Below are 22,977 nucleotides of genomic sequence, written 5' to 3'. Positions count from 1 at the left end.
ACAAACATTGTTTGATACCTGAAATTGTGTATTCGGGTGTCTACCGGAGCCTGCCCAGCTCATCCGATACTGGACCAGTCGCTGTCATTTCGTCATCGGCGTTGTACCCTGATGGACTTGACGTGTCCGCCTCCTTTACCTGCAGTATCAGACGAACTGCTGTATAATGCACCTGGATATTCTGAGACACTGGTTCAGACTCCACAGAAAACAGACATCATCAGTATTGTAACATGGAAGGTTAGCAAGGTTCCTTTAGAAACCTGGAGAGGTGAAATGACGTACAAGGTCTCTGGTTAAGAGTGACATTACCTGTATAATCTGAGCTGTTCAAACAGGAGTGTCCTGCAGGTGCGTGGAGGGTTAAGCAGATGGCTCCACCGCATACTTTACACCTAAGAGGGAATTCTTTGACTATCCCAGGTGAGACAAACGAAAGGAGAAAAGGTGGGTTAAATAAACACAGCCCTATGTAAGGTCTGCACTATAACGTGTAGTGACCGACACGATTCAAATAAACTTTCTGGAGCAGCGGAGACCTGAACCAGTAGCGCTGCGCTGTGGGATAGGAGTCTTAGCCCTAGGCTATAGGAGCTCCCCTTAAAGTTTTTTTTTTTTTTTTTCAAACCTCTGTTCAGATACCCGCTACTAGCGTACTGAGCCACAGCGCTATTTGTCTGATGCCTTACACACATTCCCAAATTACAAATAGCATTAGTAACTAGTGACACCAAGGAATCATAAAGGGAAGGCAACACCCCGCCCTGCATTGAGGACTGAAGAGATGGCTGCCCCGCACAATCCCCACCTAACAGGTATTTCTCTGACTGTCCAGGTGATATGAACGAAAGGAGAAAAGGTGGGTTAAAGATGCGTAGCCCTATGTAATGTCTGCAGTATAACCTGCAGTGACAGAATAGGAGCTTTAAAGTAGGTTTTTGTTGGGATCACAACCCTGGTCCCTGTGTTCAGATGTCCCCGCTACTATCTGATGCCACACACATTCCCCAAAGTACCAGTGACATAAAGGAATAATAAAGGGAAGGAGAACCCGGATGGTCACCCCAAATGGCGGTTAGCCAGTGATAAAAGCTGGGGAGAAATGTTATGTGGCAAGGCGGAGCTATGTTAACTCTTATTCCAATATACATGGGGCTTTACTTCTATTTGTCTCTGAGTATGCAAGATTAGCCCACTAGGCTATAGGAGACACTGCAAATATGAAGCCAGGTCTGTACCTGGATGTGGCAGAGGTTTCCCCTGCAGGGAGGAAATGGCCGTCAGAGTGAAACTCCTCTGGGCTATGAGATAAAATCTATATAGTGGATGACTGGATTAGTGCTGAGCCACTCTGACTATATTACATTCTCCCCAGCACCATGTGCATTAAACTCACATAAATCGCCCTTACACTATAACAGTGGCCGGGGAGCGGAGAGCGCTGAGCCCGCTGTACAGAGCGGGAGTTAGCTCCGCCCCCCGGTTATGGCGCCTTATTTGAAAAACTATATCTACCTAAGCGGGAAGCGCCCTGTACCCTCCGCTGGACCTGCGAGTCACCGCCGGGGAGCGGGGAGCGTTGAGCCCGCTATACAGAGCTAGCAGAGCCCTGTATCTACGAGCCGCCGCCGGGGAGTGTTGCGCTGTACAGAGCGCGAGTCGCCGCCGGGAAGCAGGGAGCGCTGAGCCCGCTCTACAGAGCGGGACTTAGCGCCGCCCCCTCCGTACAAGGCGCCAGATTTAAAAATTGCTTTGCGCTCCAGCGGGATCCCTGTGCCGGCTCTGTGAGTCGCGCTGAGTGGGGATCCGTGCGGGGGGAGCGGGGAGCTGGGGGAGCGGAGGGGGGGTCGCACCAATTTACAGACAATGCCCCATTATGATCATGGTATCAGAATGACACACACCCCGTTGTCAGTCAGGGTTGTGCAGGGGATCTGTATAATCTCATACTCAGCCTCCCCCATTCATCATGTCTGTTTCTCCATAAGGAGGAACAGGTAGGATACAATGCAGCACTCAGTACATTACAGCCCCAGAGAGCCCTTCTGGAGTGGGTTGTACAACAATAAACAGTGCATTGCTCTAAAATCATAAATCCACCACAAATAAAGTACAGCTCACTCACCACTGCTGCTGTTCTTGGTGGATTGGCCCCGACACGCGCCGCACGCAGCGGTGTCCGGCCCCTGATACTCACCGCTGCCTTGCTGCCGGAATCTTCTGCTGGATGGAGCGGCCCCGACACGCGCCGCACGCAGCGGTGTCCGGCCAACTCAGGAGAGCTCAATGTCTCCCTCAGCCGGGGCCCATCCCGAGCCGCACGCAGCTGCGATGGGACCCCGCCGGCAGCTCCCGCGGTGCAGACTGGCAGTGGAAGAGCTGCCAGTCTGTGTGTGTAAGTAAGAAAAAATAAAATAATAAAGAAAAAAGAAAAATTCTTCAGCTAAACCCAAGTGAACCAGCTCACCTCGGGCACAAACTAAGACTGGCTTGGAGGGGAGATAGTAGGGGAGGAGCTAGCCACAGTGTGAGAATTTTAAAGTGCCAGCTCCCAATTACTGCCTACTATTTCCCCATTGTAACTACGCTCCAGTGGCCCCTAGTGGATGAAGGAGAAATGTTGTTTCCTTGCCCTTGACTACAATTATCTGTTTTACCCCTCCTGGTGTGTCTACGCTGTTGCATACATGTGTGTCATCTTCAAAAAGACATACATTACCTTTAATACCATTTATATTGTCACCAATAAAGATATTCTAAAATACTGGTCCAAGGACCTTAGGCTTGGGCCACAGATAGCGTTTTCGCTGGACCTGTATCATAGGACCCCTTCAACAGGAAGGTGCCTGCACATGGTCTTCTATCGGGCTGTCTACACATATGCGGCAGTGCCGCACCCACAGGATCCAACTGCAGCATGCTGCAGTTGAGCAGGATGACCGGATTTCAAGTAGAACACATACATTTGAATCTATGGGCCTCATTCAGACCTGATCAGGTCTGAAGTATGCATGCACCAGCGCATGGCTGACAGCTGTCGGAGCCCAGCGATGGCCTCTGCCTGATTGACAGGCAGAGGCGGTCGCTGGGCGGGAGGGGTCATCACGGCGGCATTATGCTGCCGTTTAGGGGCGCAGTGCTGGGGGCGGGCCGTGGCGGCTGCATGACATCACATGCAGCCGTTGCGATCCAGGCAGTGACGAGTAGCTCCCGGCCAGCACACAAAAGCTGCACTGGCCGGGAGCTACTCCTGAAGTGCAAAAGCATCGACGCTGTGCAATGCTTTTGCACTTCTGCGACAGGAGTCGGGACAGACATGCGGGGCGGGCTAGACCTGTACTGGGCATCCCCTCGCATGTCTGTGTTCCTGATCGTAGCTGTGCTAACTTTAGCACAGCTACAATCAAGTCTGAATTACCCCCTATGTGTTCACACAGTGCAGCTGTGCCGCACTGTGTTCTACTTGAAATCCCGTTGGGGCACTAGCCGGATCTTGTTCTGCAGCATCCCTCGAAAGGGTACACATGTGAATCCAAAAGGCTCCTTCGAAATGGGTCAGGCAAAACGCTATGTGTGTGGCCCAAGCCTTATTCAGCTTCATTAGCAGTTTTACTAATGTAGCAAAACTGCAACTGTTGACAATCGCATGCTGGGGGCCACCCAGCATGCTAATGGCCACCAGCGATGCAATCGCAACTCAATAGCATCGCTGGCCCCTCAAAATAAGTGTAGCCCCCCTCCCTACTCAGTCTAGCTGCGAAGGCAGGTGCAGCGCGGCCATTGGAATGCTGTGACGCTGCCCCTGTCCGCTCCTGCCTGTCAATCAGGCAGAAGCGTTTGCATTATTGTGATGCGATCTCATTTGCTGGCCCACGTATGCACAGAACAGGCTCTGCATGTGCGCAGTGGCCATAAAAACGCAATAATGTGATTAGCGACCCAAGCTGAATAAGGCCCCAAGTACAGATACCCGGGGTACTCCACTTTGACTGTGCTCCATTCACTACAACTCTCTGTTTCCTACCCTGCAACCAAGTTCCATTCAACCATCTTGGGGGTATATTTACTAATATTCGTGTTTTTGCCATTTTTAAGGGTGTTTGAATTCGAATGGTATCGGTTGCATTTTACTGCAACTTTTTGAATCCTGATACGGTCATTTACTAATCTGCCGAGTTTGCAACATTCGTCTTTTCCGATGTCGATGTGATTCGTAATGTCAGGCAGTGTTTTACGGGAGTGATGAGTAAAACACTGCCTGACAAAACACAAGGAATCCCGGCCGGATCTGTGAGATCCGTGCAGGGCTTCATTGTGCACCTTAAAAAAAAAAATTAAAGTGTTAAAATTAAAAAAAAAAAAAATTGTGTGAGGTCCCCTCTCCTAAGCAAAACCAGCCTCGGGCTCTTTGAGCCGGTCCTGGTTGCAAAAGTATGGGGGGGAAATTGACAGGGGTTCCCCCATATTTGAACAACCAGCACCGGGCTCTGCGCCTGGTCCCAAAAATACGGGGGACAAAAAGCGTAGGGGTCCCCCGTACTTTTAACACCAGCACCGGGCTCCACTAGTCAGAGAGATAATGCCACAGCCGGGGGACACTTTTATATAGGTCCCTGCGGCCCTGGCATTAAATCACTAACTAGTCACCCCTGGCCGGGGTACCCTGGAGGAGTGGGGACCCCTTAAATCAAGGGGTCCCCCCCCCTCCAGCCACCCAAGGGCCAGGGGTGAAGCCCGAGGCTGTCCCCCCATCCAAGGGCTGCGGATGGGGGGCTGATAGCAATGTGTAAAAAAAAGAATATTGTTTTTTGTAGCAGTACTACAAGTCCCAGCAAGCCTCCCCCGCAAGCTGGTACTTGGAGAACCACAAGTACCAGCATGCGGGGGGAAAACGGGCCCGCTGGTACCTGTAGTAGTACTACTACAAAAAAATACCCTAATAAAAACAGAACTCACACACCTTGAAAGTAAAACTTTATTACATACATGCACACCTACATTCACACATACTTACCTATGTTCACACGAGGGTCGGTCCACTTCTCCAAGTAGAATCCATGGGTTACCTGAAAATAAAATTATACTCACATAAATCCAGTGTAGATCGGTCCTCTTCTGAGCTTGTAATCCACGTACTTGGCAAAAAAACAAACCGAAAAACCCGAACCACGCACTGAAAGGGGTCCCATGTTTACACATGGGACCCCTTTCCCCAACTGCAGAGACCCCCCCGTGACTCCTGTCACAGAGGGTCCCTTCAGCCAATCAGGGAGCGCCACGTCGTGGCACTCTCCTGATTGCCTGTGCGCTCCTGAGCTGTCAGTCAGGCTGCGCACGGCAGAGATACAATGTAGCGCATAGGTGCTACATTGTATCCAATGGTGGGAACTTTGCGGTCAGCAGCTGACCGCGAGTAACCTCACCGCTGACCGCAAAGTTCCCACCATTGGATACAATGTAGCGCCTATGCGCTACATTGTATCTCTGCCGTGCGCAGCCTGACTGACAGCTCAGGAGCGCACAGGCAATCAGGAGAGTGCCACGACGTGGCGCTCCCTGATTGGCTGAAGGGACCCTCTGTGACAGAAGTCACGGGGGGTCTCTGCAGTTGGGGAAAGGGGTCCCATGTGTAAACATGGGACCCCTTTCAGTGCGTGGTTCGGGTTTTTCGGTTTGTTTTTTTGCCAAGTACGTGGATTACAAGCTCAGAAGAGGACCGATCTACACTGGATTTTTGTGAGTATAATTTGATTCACAGTACCCCATGGATTCTACTTGGAAAAGTGGACCGACCCTCCTGTAAATATAGGTAAGTATGTGTGAATGTAGGTGTGCATGTATGTAATAAAGTTTTACTTTCAAGGTGTGTGAGTTCTGTTTTTATTAGGTTTTTTTTTTAGTAGCAGTACTACAGGTACCAGCGGGCCCGTTTCCCCCCCGCATGCTGGTACTTGTGGTTCTCCAAGTACAAGCTTGCGGGGAGGCTTGCTGGGACTTGTAGTACTGCTACAAAAAACAATATTCTTTTTTTTACACATGGCTATCAGCCCCCCATCCGCAGCCATTGGATGGGGGGACAGCCTCGGGCTTCACCCCTGGCCCTTGGGTGGCTGGAGGGGGGGACCCCATGATTTAAGGGGTCCCCACTCCTCCAGGGTACCCCGGCCAGGGGTGACTAGTTAGTGATTTAATGCCAGGGCCGCAGGGACCTATATAAAAGTGTCCCCCGGCTGTGGCATTATGTCTCTGACTAGTGGAGCCCGGTGCTGGTGTTAAAAATACGGGGGACCCCTACGCTTTTTGTCCCCCATATTTTTGGGACCAGGCGCAGAGCCCGGTGCTGGTTGTTCAAATATGGGGGAACCCCTGTCAATTTCCCCCCCATATTTTTGCAACCAGGACCGGCTCAAAGAGCCCGAGGCTGGTTTGGCTTAGGAGGGGGGACCCCACGCAATTTTTTTTCAAAGTTTTCAAAGTTTTTACAGTAAACAGACCCTTTCCCATAGATAGCCATGCACAGATCTCACTGATCCGTGCATGATTATCCAAACTCGCCTGGAAAAAGCAGGTCTATTTTTTTTATGCATTTTTTAACGAATCGCAAAAAAATACACCCGCACTTGAGCACTCAGAGACTAACACCCAAATACGAATGAATAGTGAATACCCGTGTTGTAGGAAATAACAGCCGCGTTTGACCGATGGTCTATTTATTCGTATTTCTGAACTTTGTCATTCAAACCATTACGAATAGTCCAAACACTGCCGAGATTTGTGCTTAGTGAATTCCCGTGTTGGGACTTAGAAAAAAAACACAAATTGGACAAACTCGATTTTTTTGTAAATTTTGGCCTTAGTATCCAATCCTAAACTTTCCAAAGTTTATTTATCAGTCTGTGATGAGCGACAGTGTCAAAAGCCTTACTAAAGTCTAGATAAGCAACATCTATGGCTCTTCCTGGTTCTCCCCCAGTAAATTCATGCTGTTTGGGATCCTGTAACTTGCTGGATTTAAGATATTCTACAACTCTTTCTTTTAAGAGTGTTTCAACTTTGCCAATATTGCAAGTAATGCATTTCAGCAGTTTTATTAATTTCATACACTCAGTTAATCTGCGTAGGTTACATGATGATATAACTGAAACTTGGGCAACATTTATCTTTCTGCAGGACCCAACGCCAGCAGCTATTTCTGAAATTACTGAAAAGAAACACCTGAATGTTGCCCATGGGCTTGCATGGTCTTATTACGTTGGATATCTACATTTTATTCTCCCAGGTAGGAAACATCATGTCTTATTGTACTGAGTGAGCAGGTGTGTTGTAAATTTAAGTGTAGATTAGACTATGGGGATCATTCCGAGTTGATAGCACAGCTACTATCAGGCACTCAGACATGCGGGGGGATGCCCAGTATAGGTCTAGCCCGCCCCGCATGTCTGGCCCGACCCCTGTCGCAGAAGTGCAAAAGCATCGCACAGCGGCAATGCTTTTACAGCTTTTGCGTGCTGGCCGGGAGCTACTCGTCGCTGCCTGGGTTGCAGCGGCTGCATGTGATGTCATGCAGCCACTACGGCCCGCCCCCAGCACGGTCCGGCCACGCCTGCGTTGGCCGGACTGCACCCCCCAAAACAACAGCATAATGCCGCCCCCTCCCGCCCAGCGACCGCCTCTGCCTGTCAATCAGGCAGAGGCCATCACTGGTCTCCGACAGCTGTCAGCCATGCGTCGGCGCATGCGCACTTCAGACCTGATAGGCTGCTTTGCGAATTCGCACAGCACGATCAGGTCTGAATGAGGCCCATAGATTCAAATGTATGTGTTCTACTTGAAATCCGGTCATCCTGCTCAACTGCAGCATGCCCTGCATATCCACCCCGCATGTCAATGACGTCCCCCCTCCGCAGAAATGCAAGAGCATCGCACAGCGGTGATGCTTTTGCATTTGAGGAGTAACTCCTGGCCAACGCAGCTCTTGCGGTTGGCTGGGAGAACCTCTTCGCTGCCCCTGGTCGCAGCGGCTGCATGTGACATCACGCAGCCGCTGCGCCCCACGCCCCGCATGGCCCAGTCACGCTTGCCACGGCGGCAAAACGACACCGTGCCGCCCCCTCCCGCCCAGCGTCCGCCTCTGCCTGTCAATCAGGCAGAGGCGATCACTAGGGACCGACGGCCTTCGGCCATCCGGCATGCGCCGGTGCACTGCAGCACCGGTGCATGCGCAGTTCCGACCCGATCGCTGCGTTGCGATAAACTGCAGTGAGCGATCAGGTCAGAATGACCCCCTATATACCATGGGCATTATGGGCCTAATTCAGACCTGATCGTAGATGTGCTAAATTTAGCACATCTACGATCAGCTTGCCTGACATGCTAGGGGATGCCCAGCACAGGGCTGGTCCGCCCCGCATCTCAAGCCCGACCCCCCCTCCCCCGCACAAGTACAATAATATAATTTAATTTCCAACCCATGGGAAGTAAAGCCCATGAATAAAAATAACGTCATCTCTGCTGCTAATTTTATTATACTGCATGGCAAATGGCAGTCACAATTATTAGCGTTTTCTGCACCTACATTAAATGAAAAAATAAATAGTAATAATAATAATAATAAAATATTAATAATAATAATAATAATAATAATAAAATATTAATGCCTTTAATGAACACGTGGCAAGATAAAATTGGCTGCCACAATAATAAAATAGCAACATGGTCATTTAAGCCATGGAGTTTGTACCAAAATCTGCATTGTATGTTTTGTCCTGCTCCTTTACGTTCTCGACATACAGTATAGTATAAGTATTTGGTTATATCTCGTCTTTTACAGAATTGAAGGATAAGGTGAAACAGTTCAATGAAGAGAACAACAATATACTCAGGTTTCCAGAAACCTGGAAGCTGCATATCTTGTTGCCTTTAAGCTGCAAAATATATGGGGACTTGAATGAGGCAGATAAGAACATATCATTTGTTAGAGAGATTCCGCCAGTATACAAGGATCGAGCCGGCATCAAAGGAAGAGTTTTTAAAAACAATGTATATCGCATTCTGGATGAAGATCACAGGGTAACATAGTAACATAGTAACATAGCAACATAGTATCTAAGGTTGAAAAAAAGACAATTTGTCCATCAAGTTCAACCTATTTGTGGTCTCCTATGCGGGATTACTTGGTATAAAATTTTGACTGATGCTTATGTCTGCCGTTACGTATTATCCCTCTTTTTTATAATAACCATAGTGCGTGACTACGCACCATAACCCTGGATATCCTTATCCATTAGGAATTTATCTAATCCATTCTTAAAGGTGTTGACTGAGTCCGCCATTATAACTCCCTCAGGCAGTGAATTCCAAACACGTATCGTCCTTACCGTGAAAAAGCCTTTACGCCGTATTCTGCGGAATCTCCTCTCCTCTAATCTGAGCGAGTGTCCACGAGTTCTCTATATTGATCTAGCCAAAAACAGGTTCTGCGCAAGATCTGTGTATTGTCCCCTTATATATTTGTAGATGTTGATCATGTCCCCTCTTAGTCTCCTCTTTTCCAATGTAAACATGCCTAGCCTTGCAAGCCTTTCCTCGTATTCCAGCGTCTCCATGCCCTTAATTAGTTTGGTCGCCTGCCTCTGAACCTTTTCTAGCACCAGGATATCCTTTTTGTAGTATGGTGCCCAGAACTATACACAGTATTCAAGGTGAGGCCTTACTAGTGAGTTATACAACGGGAGTATAACACTCTCGTCCCTAGCATCAATTCTCGGTTTTATGCATGCTAATATCTTATTAGCCTTCTTTGCTGCAATTCTACTTTGGGTACTACTGCTTAGTTTGCTATCTATGAGGATATCCAAGTCCTTTTCCAGTACAGAATCCCCTAATTTTACCCCATTTAGTATGTAGGTGTTATTTTTGTTCTTGTCACCACAGTGCATTACCTTACACTTGTCTGTATTGAAGCGCATTCTCCATTTCGCTGCCCATGCTTCTAATTTAACTAAGTCGTTCTGAAGCGACTCAGCATCCCCCTCCGTATTTATAACTTTCCACAATTTGGTATCATCTGCAAAAATTTATACCATGCTCTCTAGACCTTCTGTTAGGTCATTAATGAAAATATTGAACAATAGCGGTCCTAATATTGAGTCTTGTGGCACACCACTTAACACTTCAGTCCAATTTGAAAAAGATCCATTAACCACAACACGCTGCTCCCTATTATCTAACCAATTTTTGATCCAAGTGCATATTGTGCTTCCTAGCCCTATTTCTTGTAGCTTGTAGATAAGTCTCATGTGTGGTACAGTGTCGAAAGCTTTCGCAAAGTCTAAAAAGATTACATCCACCTCTTTACCCTGATCTAAGTTTGCACTTACTGTTTCATAAAAGCCAAGTAAGTTGGTTTGACAGGATCTGTCCTTCACAAATCCATGTTGATTCCTTTTAATGACCTTATTGACTTCAAGGAACTTCTGAATACTATCTCTTAGAATACCTTCCAATACTTTCCCCACTACAGATGTAAGACTAACTGGTCTATAATTACCTGGTTCAGCTTTACTTGCCTTTTTCAATATAGGCACTACTGCCGTTATACGCCAGTCTTTGGGAACCATACCTGATATTACTGAATCCTTAAAGATCAAAAATATCGGTTTTGCAAGTTCAGAGTGAAGCTCCATTAGAACCCTTGGGTGAATTCCATCGGGGCCCGGTGACTTATTAATCTTTAAATGTTTTAATCAGTCCTAGACTACCTCCTCGCTTAAATAAGAACCTATCAGTGGGATATTCTCTTTATTGAGATTATGTGTTAGTCCCTGAATTGGGTCCTCTCTAGTAAATACTGTTGAAAAAAAACTCATTTAGTGTGTCCGCTATGTCATTATCATTTTTTCTCAAGACTCCCAACTTGTCTTTTAAAGGGCCTATACTCTCCTTCTTTAATCTCTTGCTATTAATGTATTTAAAGAATGTTTTGTGATTCGCTTTGCTTTCCTTTGCTACTAGTTTTTCAGTTTCTACTTTAGCCGCTCTTATTTCCTTTTTGCATATTTTGTTACAGTCCTTTTAGTGCTGAAATGACTCCGCTTCCCCGTCAGATTTGTATTTTTTAAATGCTCGCCTTTTCTTGCCCATAAATTCCTTTATCTTTTTGTTAAGCCACATCGGCTTATGGTTTTTATTCCTTTTTTTGCTGCTTGTAGAAATAAATTTGAGAGTATTTTTAGCTAGCAGGAATATTAGTACCTCCCATTTCTCCGTAGTATTTTTTCCTAGAAACAAACCTTCCCATTCAATATCCCTGAAAAATACCCTCATCTTTTCAAAATTTGCTTTGCTAAAGTTTAGAGTCCTAGTCGAGCCAGTATAGGACTGTTTATGAAAACTGATATTGAGTTTGACCATTTTGTGGTCGCTGTTTCCTATGTGTTCCCCTACTATAATACCTGATACTAAATCCCCATTGTTTGTTAATGCCAGGGCCAGTATTTACTAAAAATCCGAGTTTGGCCGATTTGTGTTTTTTTTTCTAAGTCCCAATCCGGGAATTCACTAAGCACCAATCTCGGCAGTGTTTGGACTATTCGTAATGGTTTGAATGACAACGTTCAGAATTACGAATGAATAGACCATCGGTCAAACGCGGCTGTTATTTCATAGAATACGGGCATTCACTATTCATTCGTATTTGGGTGTTAGTTTCTGAGTGCTCAAGTGCGGGTCTGTTTTTTTTCGATTCGTTAAAAAAAGCAGCAATAAAATAGACCTGCTTTTTCCAGTCGAGTTTGGATAACCATGCACGGATCAGTGAGATCTGTGCATGGTTATCTATGGGAAAGGGTCTGTTTAGTGTAAAATCTGAAAAAAAAATTGCAAGGGGTCCCCCCTCCTAAGCATAACCAGCCTCGGGCTCTTTGAGCCGGTCCTGGTTGAAAAAATATGGGGTAAAAAATTACAGGGGTTCCCCCATATTTAATCAACCAGCAACGGGCTCTGCGCCTGGTCCTGGTTCCAAAAATATGGGGGGGACAAAAAGCGTAGGGGTCCCCCGTATTTTTGAAACCAGCATCGGGCTCCACTAGCTGGGGAGATAATGCCACAGCCGGGGGACACTTTGATATCGGTCCCTGCGGCCGTGCCATTAAAACCCCAACTAGTCACCCCTGGCCGGGGTACCCTGGAGGAGTGGGGACCCTTTCAATCAAGGGGTCCCCCCCCTTCAGCCACCCAAGGGCCAGGGGTGAAGCCCGAGGCTGTCCCCCATCCAAGGGCGGTGGATGGGGGGCTGATAGCCTTGTTTTCAAAATGTGAATATTGTTTTTAGTAGCAGTACTACAAGTCCCAGCAAGCCTCCCCCGCAAGCTGGTACTTGGAGAACCACAAGTACCAGCATGCGGCGGAAAACCGGGCCCGCTGGTACCTGTAGTACTACTACTAAAAAAATACCCCAATAAAAACAGGACACACACCGTGACAGTACAACTTTATTACATACATGCACACCAACATACACACATACTTACCTATGTTCCCACGAGGCTCGGTCCTCTTCTCCATGTAGAATCCTAGGGGTACCTGTGAAAAAATTATACTCACATAATCCAGTGTTGCTTGTGTTCTTTGTATAATCCACGTACTTGGCAAAATAATAAAACGGAAACCCGACCACGCACTGAAAGGGGCCCCATGTTTACACATGGGACCCCTTTCCCCGACTGCCAGGACCCCCCCTGACTCGTGTCAAAGAGGGTCCCTTCAGCCAATCAGGGAGTGCCACATCGTGGCACTCTCCTGATTGGCTGTGTGCTCCTGTAGTGCAGCACACGGCACAGATACAATGTAGCGCCTATGCGCTCCATTGTTGCCAATGGTGGGAACTTTGCGGTCAGCGGTTGACCGAAAGTAACCGCACCGCTGACCGCAAAGTTCCCACCATTGGCTACAATCAGAGGGGTGGGTGGGGCAGGGTGCTAAATTAGGGTGAAGGTGTCTCCTACCTTCCAAAATGTATAAATACATCAGTTACAGAGGGAAAAGGACCCCACCCACCCCTCTGATTTTAAATAGTCCAACACTCTAGCCTTTACATTTGGAATGAGCACACTGACGTAAGACTCCTACATTCTGTTTAATATGGCAGTCCATAATGGGGGGAATTCTCTGGGGTGCGGGGCTCCCTGTGCCTGCCGTGGCTGGGTGTCCCTGGGGCATCGCAATTTAACACTATTTCATCACTCCATGGCCCTTATAGTTTGTTTTATATATATGTAACACCTTCACATAATTTTCTTTTACTCCTCACATTATTCACACATGCAGCAACAGCTGCTCCGACCCCTTTAACCCTATATTTTTATCACTCCTGCGATGCCCTGGGGTTGTCTGGCTGGGTGGCTCTGGGGTGTCCTGCCCCCTGGACCTGAACCCCTATAGTTAGTGTTAGGGACTTACTCAATGAGAGGCTACCTTGATGCGGTGGGTAAGCTCATAGCCCTGGCCAGGAATATGCTAAGTGCCTCTCGTTACTACAGATTGAGCTAGTGTGAGATAGTGCACCTGCTACCTTTTCCCTCTGTATACATTACTAAGTCTCAAGCAGAGTAGCACCTCACTACCTAATTAAGGTGTGCAAATTAGGACCCTTTTCCCTAAGATTGCATTGTACCTGGTAGGTTCCTCAATTAGTTGAACTAAGTAGTTATCATTTAGTGTGTTTAAAAACATATTACCCCTAGCAATATCACGTGAATCGTTTTTCCAGTTTATCTCTGGATAGTTAAAATCTCCCATCACTACTATGTCACCTACTCCTGCTGGTCTTTCAATTTGCTTCAGTAACAATTCCTCATCAAATAGATTAATACCAAGCGGCCTATAGCATACACCCAATACCAACTTTTTAATTCCTTTTTCCCTGCATGCAATTTCTACCCATAACGTCTCGACAGTGTCTACAGTCCCCTCCTGAATATCTTCCCGTATATCAGGTTTTAAAAACGGCTTTATGTAAAGACACACCCCTCCACCCTTTTTATTTAGTCTGTCTCTCCTAAACAGCGTATAGCCCTCTAGATTGACTGTCCAGTCATGAGATTCATCCCGCCAAGTTTCAGTAATGCCTATAATATCATACTGTTTGCTTGCTGCAAGTATTTCTGGTTCGCCCTTTTTACCAGTAAGGCTTCTAGCGTTCACATACATACAACTAAGATAAGTATTTCCCCTTGCATTAAGGACATCTTTCACCGTATGTAGCAACGATGACCTGTAATCGTCATTGGTTAACGCTTTGGTAAAATCTCTTTTAGTACTCATGTTAGTAACCTTACCGGCTGCTCTTACCCTCCCCCCAACTTCTCCCCCATTTCGTTTACTACCGTCATCCCCACTATTCTCACTGCATGACCCGTAGTTTATAGCTAAACCCTCCCCCCAGGCTCCTAGTTTAAAATCTCCTCCAACCTTCTAACCATCCTTCCCCCCAGCACCGCTGCCCCCTCCTCATTCAGGTGCAATCCGTCACGACAAAAAAGATAGCGCCTGACTGAGAAGTCCGCCCAGTGTTCTAGGAACACAAACCCTTCTTTCCTGCACCAATCCCTAAGCCACACATTTACCTCCCTAATCTCCCTCTATCTCCCTGGGCTAGCGCGTGGCACGGGTAATAATTCGGAGAATATTACCTTAGATGTCCTGTAGTAGCGTAATTATTGTACTATGTTACTATGTTGTCTATATCATTTATATAAATATATATATATATATATATATATTATATATATATATATATATATATATATATATATAGATATATAGATATAGATATATATTAATAGGTTAAAATAAAAAGTCAGTGCGCTAACATTTTTCTCACAAGTCCCAGCAATCCAAGTTTCAGAGCCATGGTCTATTGTGGACCTGTATATCGGCTTCCTTGCACCAAGACCTTGTTCTCTCAGTTCGGCGTCAGCCCTTAGTATCCTGTATCCAGCACACAGGTGGTATCTATAGCTCAAAAAGTAGAAATAGGGTGCGCTCCATAGTGCATGAATCATTAAAACATTTTTATTCTCACAAAAATAAAACCAGTTTACATGTAACGTTCCCTTAACTTCAGCCTTCCTGTTTGAGGTGTTGGGCCAGCACTCTGACGAAGTCCAAGTGACGAAATGCATAGGGGCGTGGCCTGATATGAACAAGATTGTTCTTTGGAACTACATGCTGTGTTTGCTGTATTGCCCATTGGATATATTCTTGCTGTTCAAACTTACGGTGTTTACCTCCGTTAAGGGTTCGTTACGTGTAAACTGGTGTTAATTTTGTGACATTCATGCATTATGGAGCTGCAGGTAAGTGTGCAGGGCAGCGGGGCACTCAGGAAAAATACGGGAGCCTCCCGCTAAATGCGGGAGAGTTGGCAAGTCTGATCTAAATATATATATATATATATATATATATATATATATATATATATATATATATAACGAAGAATAACGAGGCGGCACTCGGAGACTTGCAAAAACTTCAAACGTGTATTAGGTGCTGTCAACGTTTCGGGGACCACCTCCCCTTCGTCAGGATAACTACAACAATGTGTAAGACAATCTTATATAGTGATAAACTTACCCCCCTTCACATGCTCCCACACGTGCGTTCTCCCCTGGCCACGTCACTTGGGTTTCCCGTTCGGCGTCACCGCTCGCATCAGCGGAACCGTGAGTGACGACGCGGCTCCCTCCTGCGTGGCCATGGAGACGCTGTAAACAAAACAAAGTATGTAAAAGACACTCGTGCCTAATTAAAAGATTCTGATAATACATACATTATACATAAACAAATGTGCATGATAGTGCTATTAAGAGCCAGCAACACTTTGGCAATATGCAATAAACAATTTGAAAGTGACTTTTAAGTGATCGTGCATAAAGCACTAATTATACATAGATCTGTGTCTATCGGTGTCACATACTGAATCAACATACTACACTGTGTACATGATATATATAGAGAACTAATGACCAGAGAAGCTGAGACATGCCTAAAACAGAGTATGTGCCGTGTCAGTACTATCCATACTCCTGTTCAAAGTGTCTATGTATGAGTCTCAAATGTCTGTAACACGTGAGCCTGACTCAATTGTTATACCCCCTAAAATCGGTCTACACTCATATATAGACATGGCCTACAAGGGTGAAAAATCTGAACATACCATCATTGTCCTAACCTGCTCTCTTTAATCACAAGAAGTTAATGAGCCCAAGACTGTCATTAAGCCCGCCCGGTTTAAGGGTATTGAGTCTATGTATCCACATAGACTCAAGTTGAAGGAGTTTTTTGCCCCTATTGCCCCCCCAGGGTGATTCAGGGACATGGTCTATTATCCGGTGTTTAAATGTGGCCGTACTATGTCTGTATTCTACAAAGTGCTTAGCCACTGGCTGTTCCCCATTACCTGATGCCAGCGCATTCCTTATAGCTAGCCTGTGTTGGGCCATCCTCACCTTGAATTGACATTCGGTTTTTCCGATGTAATAACGTCCGCATGGACAAATGATGGCGTATATCACGTATTTGGAGGTACAGGTAAGGGGCCATCTGATATTGAATTTTTTCCCAGAGAAAGGATACGAGATACTGTCCCCTGGAGACATATGGGTGCACGTAGTGCACCCTGTGCATTTAAAGCACCCATTTCTGTGGGTCAAAAAATGTCTAGGGGGAGGAGTCTTCAACTTAGCCATGTCGGTCTTGACTACCATATCTCTGATGTTACGACCTCTGGTATAGCTGGGCATTACCCTTTTGTCATGAAATATTTTTAACTCAGGGTCTGTGGATACTATGGGCCATAGATGTCGCAACTTCCTGGAGTCTTGTTCGCTGTATACATTAAATTCTTTAACCCACGGGATGATTCTAGACATGTCCCGTGTCTGCGTGGGCTTTAGTAACTCCTCCCTATTTTTGGCAACAGCCCTCTGTCTGGCCGTGCAAAGGAGGTCCTGAGGATAACCTCTTTTAGCAAACCTCTGCTCCATTTCCTCCAGCTGCGCATCTCTAACGGCACTGTCGCTGTTCACCCTACACACCCGCAGGAATTGGGAGAATGGTAGACCCTGTACCGTGGGTCTGGGATGGCATCTTTCGAACCTCAAGATTGTATTACGGTCGGACGGTTTTTTATATAAACTCGTCTCCACCTTTCCTGCTCTGAGGTTCAGTTGGATGTCTAAGAAACAGATCTCAGTACTGCTATGGTTCATGGTTAGTTTCACGGGGCTGTCTGTAGAGTTGTGCATTGTCACAAGATCAACCAGGTCTTGTACGTCACCTCTCCAAAATAGTAGCAGGTCATCTATGTACCTGTAATAGATGAACAGCCTTTGGGCTATTTGAGGATCAGTGAAAAAAAGCACCCGCTCCACCTCCCACATATACGCATTAGCGAACGAGGGTGCCACGGCCGACCCCATGGCACACCCCGTTCGCTGTCTGTAAAAAACGCCATCAAACATGAAAAAATTATGTGATAAGGTGAACCGTAACAGTGCAATAAAGAAATCTATATCCGGGCCTACATAGGCATTATTACCAATAATCAACTGCCTCACGGCCTGTAATCCCTGCTCGTGTGGAATACACGTGTACAGGCTTGTGACGTCTATAGTAGCCAGGATGACATCGTCTGGAATATTACCTATCTGTAAAAGCCTCTGTAATAACATGCTTGAATCTTTCAAATGGGAAAATGTACCCTGTATGCACGGTTGTAGGTACGCGTCTAGGTATATTGCTAAAGGTTCACACAGGGAGCCCCGGGCAGATATGATGGGTCTCCCCGGGGGCCTCTGTGCGTCCTTGTGTACCTTGGGGATGGTATAAAACAGAGGAATGACAGGCCACTCAGAGAATAATTTTTGTGCAACATTAGAATTAATGATTCCCTCCTCTTTGGCTTGCTGTAGTAACTGAGTCAATTCAGCTTGGTACAACTTGGTGGGGTCCTTGGATAACGTGCAATATGTGTCCCCATCAGACAGCAACCGCTGGCACTCCTGTGTATAGTCCGTGACCTCCTGCACCACGATTGCTCCCCCCTTGTCCGCACTGCGAATCACAATGTCAGTCCGTTTACTCAGTGCCTTAAGCGCTTGTCTTTCTTCGTATTGTAGATTGTGGAATTTCTTCCCCCGCATGTCACTTTCTGGACTGTCTAACATGCGGTGAAAGGTCTTAAGAGACGCACTGTTGGATACTGGGTCGAAGCGGGACTTCGGGCCTAGCCTCTGGACCCTGGCAGGTAATGGAGTGTCAGTGGTAACAGAGGGCATTTTGTGATAGTGGTCTTTTAGCTTCAATGTGCGATGTAACCTAAAGGTGTCAACTTTCTTTTTAAAATCATCATCATAGTTGGTGGGGACAAATGATAAGCCTTTATTAAGCACCCTTACCTCGGCTGGGGCAAGGGGAGTCCTTGATAAATTAAAAATCAGTGCTTCTTCGTCTTCACCGGTTTGGATTTTTTGTCTTTGGTTTTGTCGGCCCCTCCGCGTGCACTTAGGCCTTTTCCTGGTGCTGCTATCCCAGCACGGGTGCGAACCCCTAAAGGGGCCTCCCGATGTGACGTTGAAGAACTGTTATGTGTGTCATCTGAATCACTCGCTGATGTTCGTCCGAATTTGCCCCCATCTCTATGCCGACGCATCCGGAAAGGACCTGCCCCTTTGTTGGGATGTGAGGCGCTGCAAAGCCAGGTATATACCCTGTGATGGGCATAATCCAACTGTACTTTGCTTAATTTTTCCTTTTTTAATTTAAGTAAGTTGGATTTATACTGTTCCACCTGCTCTTGTAATTTTGTCATCCATCCCTTGGACTGTTCAGCAGAAAGTAAGTCAGTATGTTCAGTTTCAAACTTGGTAATCAGGTCCCTGGTGATGCCATGTTCTTTAGATGACTCCTCGATTACAAGCAACATCAAGTCCATGGAGCACTTATTCAGCACAGACACCCATTTTTTGCAAAACTCCATGTTATATCGTCCGATGGTGGGTATGTTGTGCACCCTAAAGCCGCGGGGCAACTGCTTTGCCCTGTAATAGTCAGACAATGTGCGGCTATGGAACAAGTAATCAAGCTCACGTTTCTTAAGGCGCAATAAATCTCTGTATGCCTCCTCATTGGTGGAAAAAAATCCAAACCGGTGAAGACGAAGAAGCACTGATTTTTAATTTATCAAGGACTCCCCTTGCCCCAGCCGAGGTAAGGGTGCTTAATAAAGGCTTATCATTTGTCCCCACCAACTATGATGATGATTTTAAAAAGAAAGTTGACACCTTTAGGTTACATCGCACATTGAAGCTAAAAGACCACTATCACAAAATGCCCTCTGTTACCACTGACACTCCATTACCTGCCAGGGTCCAGAGGCTAGGCCCGAAGTCCCGCTTCGACCCAGTATCCAACAGTGCGTCTCTTAAGACCTTTCACCGCATGTTAGACAGTCCAGAAAGTGACATGCGGGGGAAGAAATTCCACAATCTACAATACGAAGAAAGACAAGCGCTTAAGGCACTGAGTAAACGGACTGACATTGTGATTCGCAGTGCGGACAAGGGGGGAGCAATCGTGGTGCAGGAGGTCACGGACTATACACAGGAGTGCCAGCGGTTGCTGTCTGATGGGGACACATATTGCACGTTATCCAAGGACCCCACCAAGTTGTACCAAGCTGAATTGACTCAGTTACTACAGCAAGCCAAAGAGGAGGGAATCATTAATTCTAATGTTGCACAAAAATTATTCTCTGAGTGGCCTGTCATTCCTCTGTTTTATACCATCCCCAAGGTACACAAGGACGCATAGAGGCCCCCGGGGAGACCCATCATATCTGCCCGGGGCTCCCTGTGTGAACCTTTAGCAATATACCTAGACGCGTACCTACAACCGTGCATACAGGGTACATTTTCCCATTTGAAAGATTCAAGCATGTTATTACAGAGGCTTTTACAGATAGGTAATATTCCAGACGATGTCATCCTGGCTACTATAGACGTCACAAGCCTGTACACGTGTATTCCACACGAGCAGGGATTACAGGCCGTGAGGCAGTTGATTATTGGTAATAATGCCTATGTAGGCCCGGATATAGATTTCTTTATTGCACTGTTACGGTTCACCTTATCACATAATTTTTTCATGTTTGATGGCGTTTTTTACAGACAGCGAACGGGGTGTGCCATGGGGTCGGCCGTGGCACCCTCGTTCGCTAATGCGTATATGTGGGAGGTGGAGCGGGTGCTTTTTTTCACTGATCCTCAAATAGCCCAAAGGCTGTTCATCTATTACAGGTACATAGATGACCTGCTACTATTTTGGAGAGGTGACGTACAAGACCTGGTTGATCTTGTGACAATGCACAACTCTACAGACAGCCCCGTGAAACTAACCATGAACCATAGCAGTACTGAGATCTGTTTCTTAGACATCCAACTGAACCTCAGAGCAGGAAAGGTGGAGACGAGTTTATATAAAAAACCGTCCGACCGTAATACAATCTTGAGGTTCGAAAGTTGCCATCCCAGACCCACGGTACAGGGTCTACCATTCTCCCAATTCCTGCTGGTGTGTAGGGTGAACAGCGACAGTGCCGTTAGAGATGCGCAGCTGGAGGAAATGGAGCAGAGGTTTGCTAAAAGAGGTTATCCTCAGGACCTCCTTTGCACGGCCAGACAGAGGGCTGTTGCCAAAAATAGGGAGGAGTTACTAAAGCCCACGCAGACACGGGACATGTCTAGAATCATCCCGTGGGTTAAAGAATTTAATGTATACAGCGAACAAGACTCCAGGAAGTTGCGACATCTATGGCCCATAGTATCCACAGACCCTGAGTTAAAAATATTTCATGACAAAAGGGTAATGCCCAGCTATACCAGAGGTCGTAACATCAGAGATATGGTAGTCAAGACCGACATGGCTAAGTTGAAGACTCCTCCCCCTAGACATTTTTTGACCCGCAGAAATGGGTGCTTTAAATGCACAGGGTGCACTACGTGCACCCATATGTCTCCAGGGGACAGTATCTCGTATCCTTTCTCTGGGAAAAAAATCAATATCAGATGGCCCCTTACCTGTACCTCCAAATACGTGATATACGCCATCATTTGTCCATGCGGACGTTATTACATCGGAAAAACCGAATGTCAATTCAAGGTGAGGATGGCCCAACACAGGCTAGCTATAAGGAATGCGCTGGCATCAGGTAATGGGGAACAGCCAGTGGCTAAGCACTTTGTAGAATACAGACATAGTATGGCCACATTTAAACACCGGATAATAGACCATGTCCCTGAATCACCCCGGGGGGGCAATAGGGGCAAAAAACTCCTTCAACTTGAGTCTATGTGGATACATAGACTCAATACCCTTAAACCGGGCGGGCTTAATGACAGTCTTGGGCTCATTAACTTCTTGTGATTAAAGAGAGCAGGTTAGGACAATGATGGTATGTTCAGATTTTTCACCCTTGTAGGCCATGTCTATATATGAGTGTAGACCGATTTTAGGGGGTATAACAATTGAGTCAGGCTCACGTGTTACAGACATTTGAGACTCATACATAGACACTTTGAACAGGAGTATGGATAGTACTGACACGGCACATACTCTGTTTTAGGCATGTCTCAGCTTCTCTGGTCATTAGTTCTCTATATATATCATGTACACAGTGTAGTATGTTGATTCAGTATGTGACACCGATAGACACAGATCTATGTATAATTAGTGCTTTATGCACGATCACTTAAAAGTCACTTTCAAATTGTTTATTGCATATTGCCAAAGTGTTGCTGGCTCTTAATAGCACTATCATGCACATTTGTTTATGTATAATGTATGTATTATCAGAATCTTTTAATTAGGCACGAGTGTCTTTTACATACTTTGTTTTGTTTACAGCGTCTCCATGGCCACGCAGGAGGGAGCCGCGTCGTCACTTCCGGTTCCGCTGATGCGAGCGGTGACGCCGAACGGGAAACCCAAGTGACGTGGCCAGGGGAGAACGCACGTGTGGGAGCATGTGAAGGGGGGTAAGTTTATCACTATATAAGATTGTCTTACACATTGTTGTAGTTATCCTGACGAAGGGGAGGTGGTCCCCGAAACGTTGACAGCACCTAATACACGTTTGAAGTTTTTGCAAGTCTCCGAGTGCCGCCTCGTTATTCTTCGTTGTACATTGGGGTGACCCCCCGGAGGAAGGCACCGCTGCAAGTAGGTCCTAAGGGACGTCTGGAGTGCCGGAGCTGTGAGTTGTGTATATATATATATATATATATATATATAATATATATATAGCTCAAAAGAAGAAATAGGGTGCCTATTTCTTCTATTGAGCTATATATATTATATATATATATATATATATATATATATATATATATATATTTAGATCAGACTTGCCAACTCTCCCGCATTTAGCGGGAGGCTCCCGTATTTTTCCTGAGTGCCCCGCTGCCCTGCACACTTACCTGCAGCTCCCGGATTCCACTACAACCACCCCTTCCCCTGTCCGTGAGAATATGGAGTGCGCATGCAAGGGTAGGCCGGAAGGACTGTGGGTCCAAATGCTATATGCCGTGTGTCCCCGCCCTCAGTAGCACGTCACATGCCATGCTTAAATTCAGAGCCCGCGCCTGCACCTGTAAGATGCCTGCAGTTTGGCGGAGTCTGTGCGAGCTCCTCCAGTCACCAGTCCCCGGCATCCACAGTGACATGCAGCAAAGCCTCAGCGGTCCCATTAGGTAACAGGATTCACGAAAGCCTCGCGAATCGCAACATTTTGTGGGCGGAGCCTAATTGAATGGTGCCTTGTCCACAATGGTACAGCTGATCCTCTGCTTGGTAAGTGTGGGGGAGGGGAGGGGTGGGGTGTGTTATATATGTGTGTGAGCATACATGTACTGTATCTTT

At 46.4% G+C, this 22,977-nt stretch overlaps 1 protein-coding gene across 4 annotated transcripts in view; it reads left to right on the top strand.

The window, feature by feature from the left end:
- Positions 1-22,977, top strand: part of STING1 (stimulator of interferon response cGAMP interactor 1) — a 232,997-nt gene that overhangs the window by 85,460 nt on the left and 124,560 nt on the right. For all 4 annotated transcript variants that reach the window (XR_010179642.1, XR_010179641.1, XM_063928285.1 and 1 more), the window contains exons 4-5: positions 7,171-7,279; positions 8,831-9,069. Coding sequence is in view for 2 of the 4 variants with exons in the window: in XM_063928285.1 (XP_063784355.1) it covers positions 7,171-7,279; positions 8,831-9,069 (348 nt within the window). In the remaining 2 variants the exon portion in view is untranslated. The remainder of the gene's footprint in view (positions 1-7,170; positions 7,280-8,830; positions 9,070-22,977) is intronic.

Source organism: Pseudophryne corroboree, chromosome 6 (genome assembly GCF_028390025.1).
Source record: "Pseudophryne corroboree isolate aPseCor3 chromosome 6, aPseCor3.hap2, whole genome shotgun sequence".
NCBI classification, from domain to species: Eukaryota; Metazoa; Chordata; class Amphibia; order Anura; family Myobatrachidae; genus Pseudophryne; species Pseudophryne corroboree.
The sequence above is the reverse complement of the archived record's forward strand: the minus strand, read 5'-3'. Positions and strand labels throughout refer to the sequence as shown.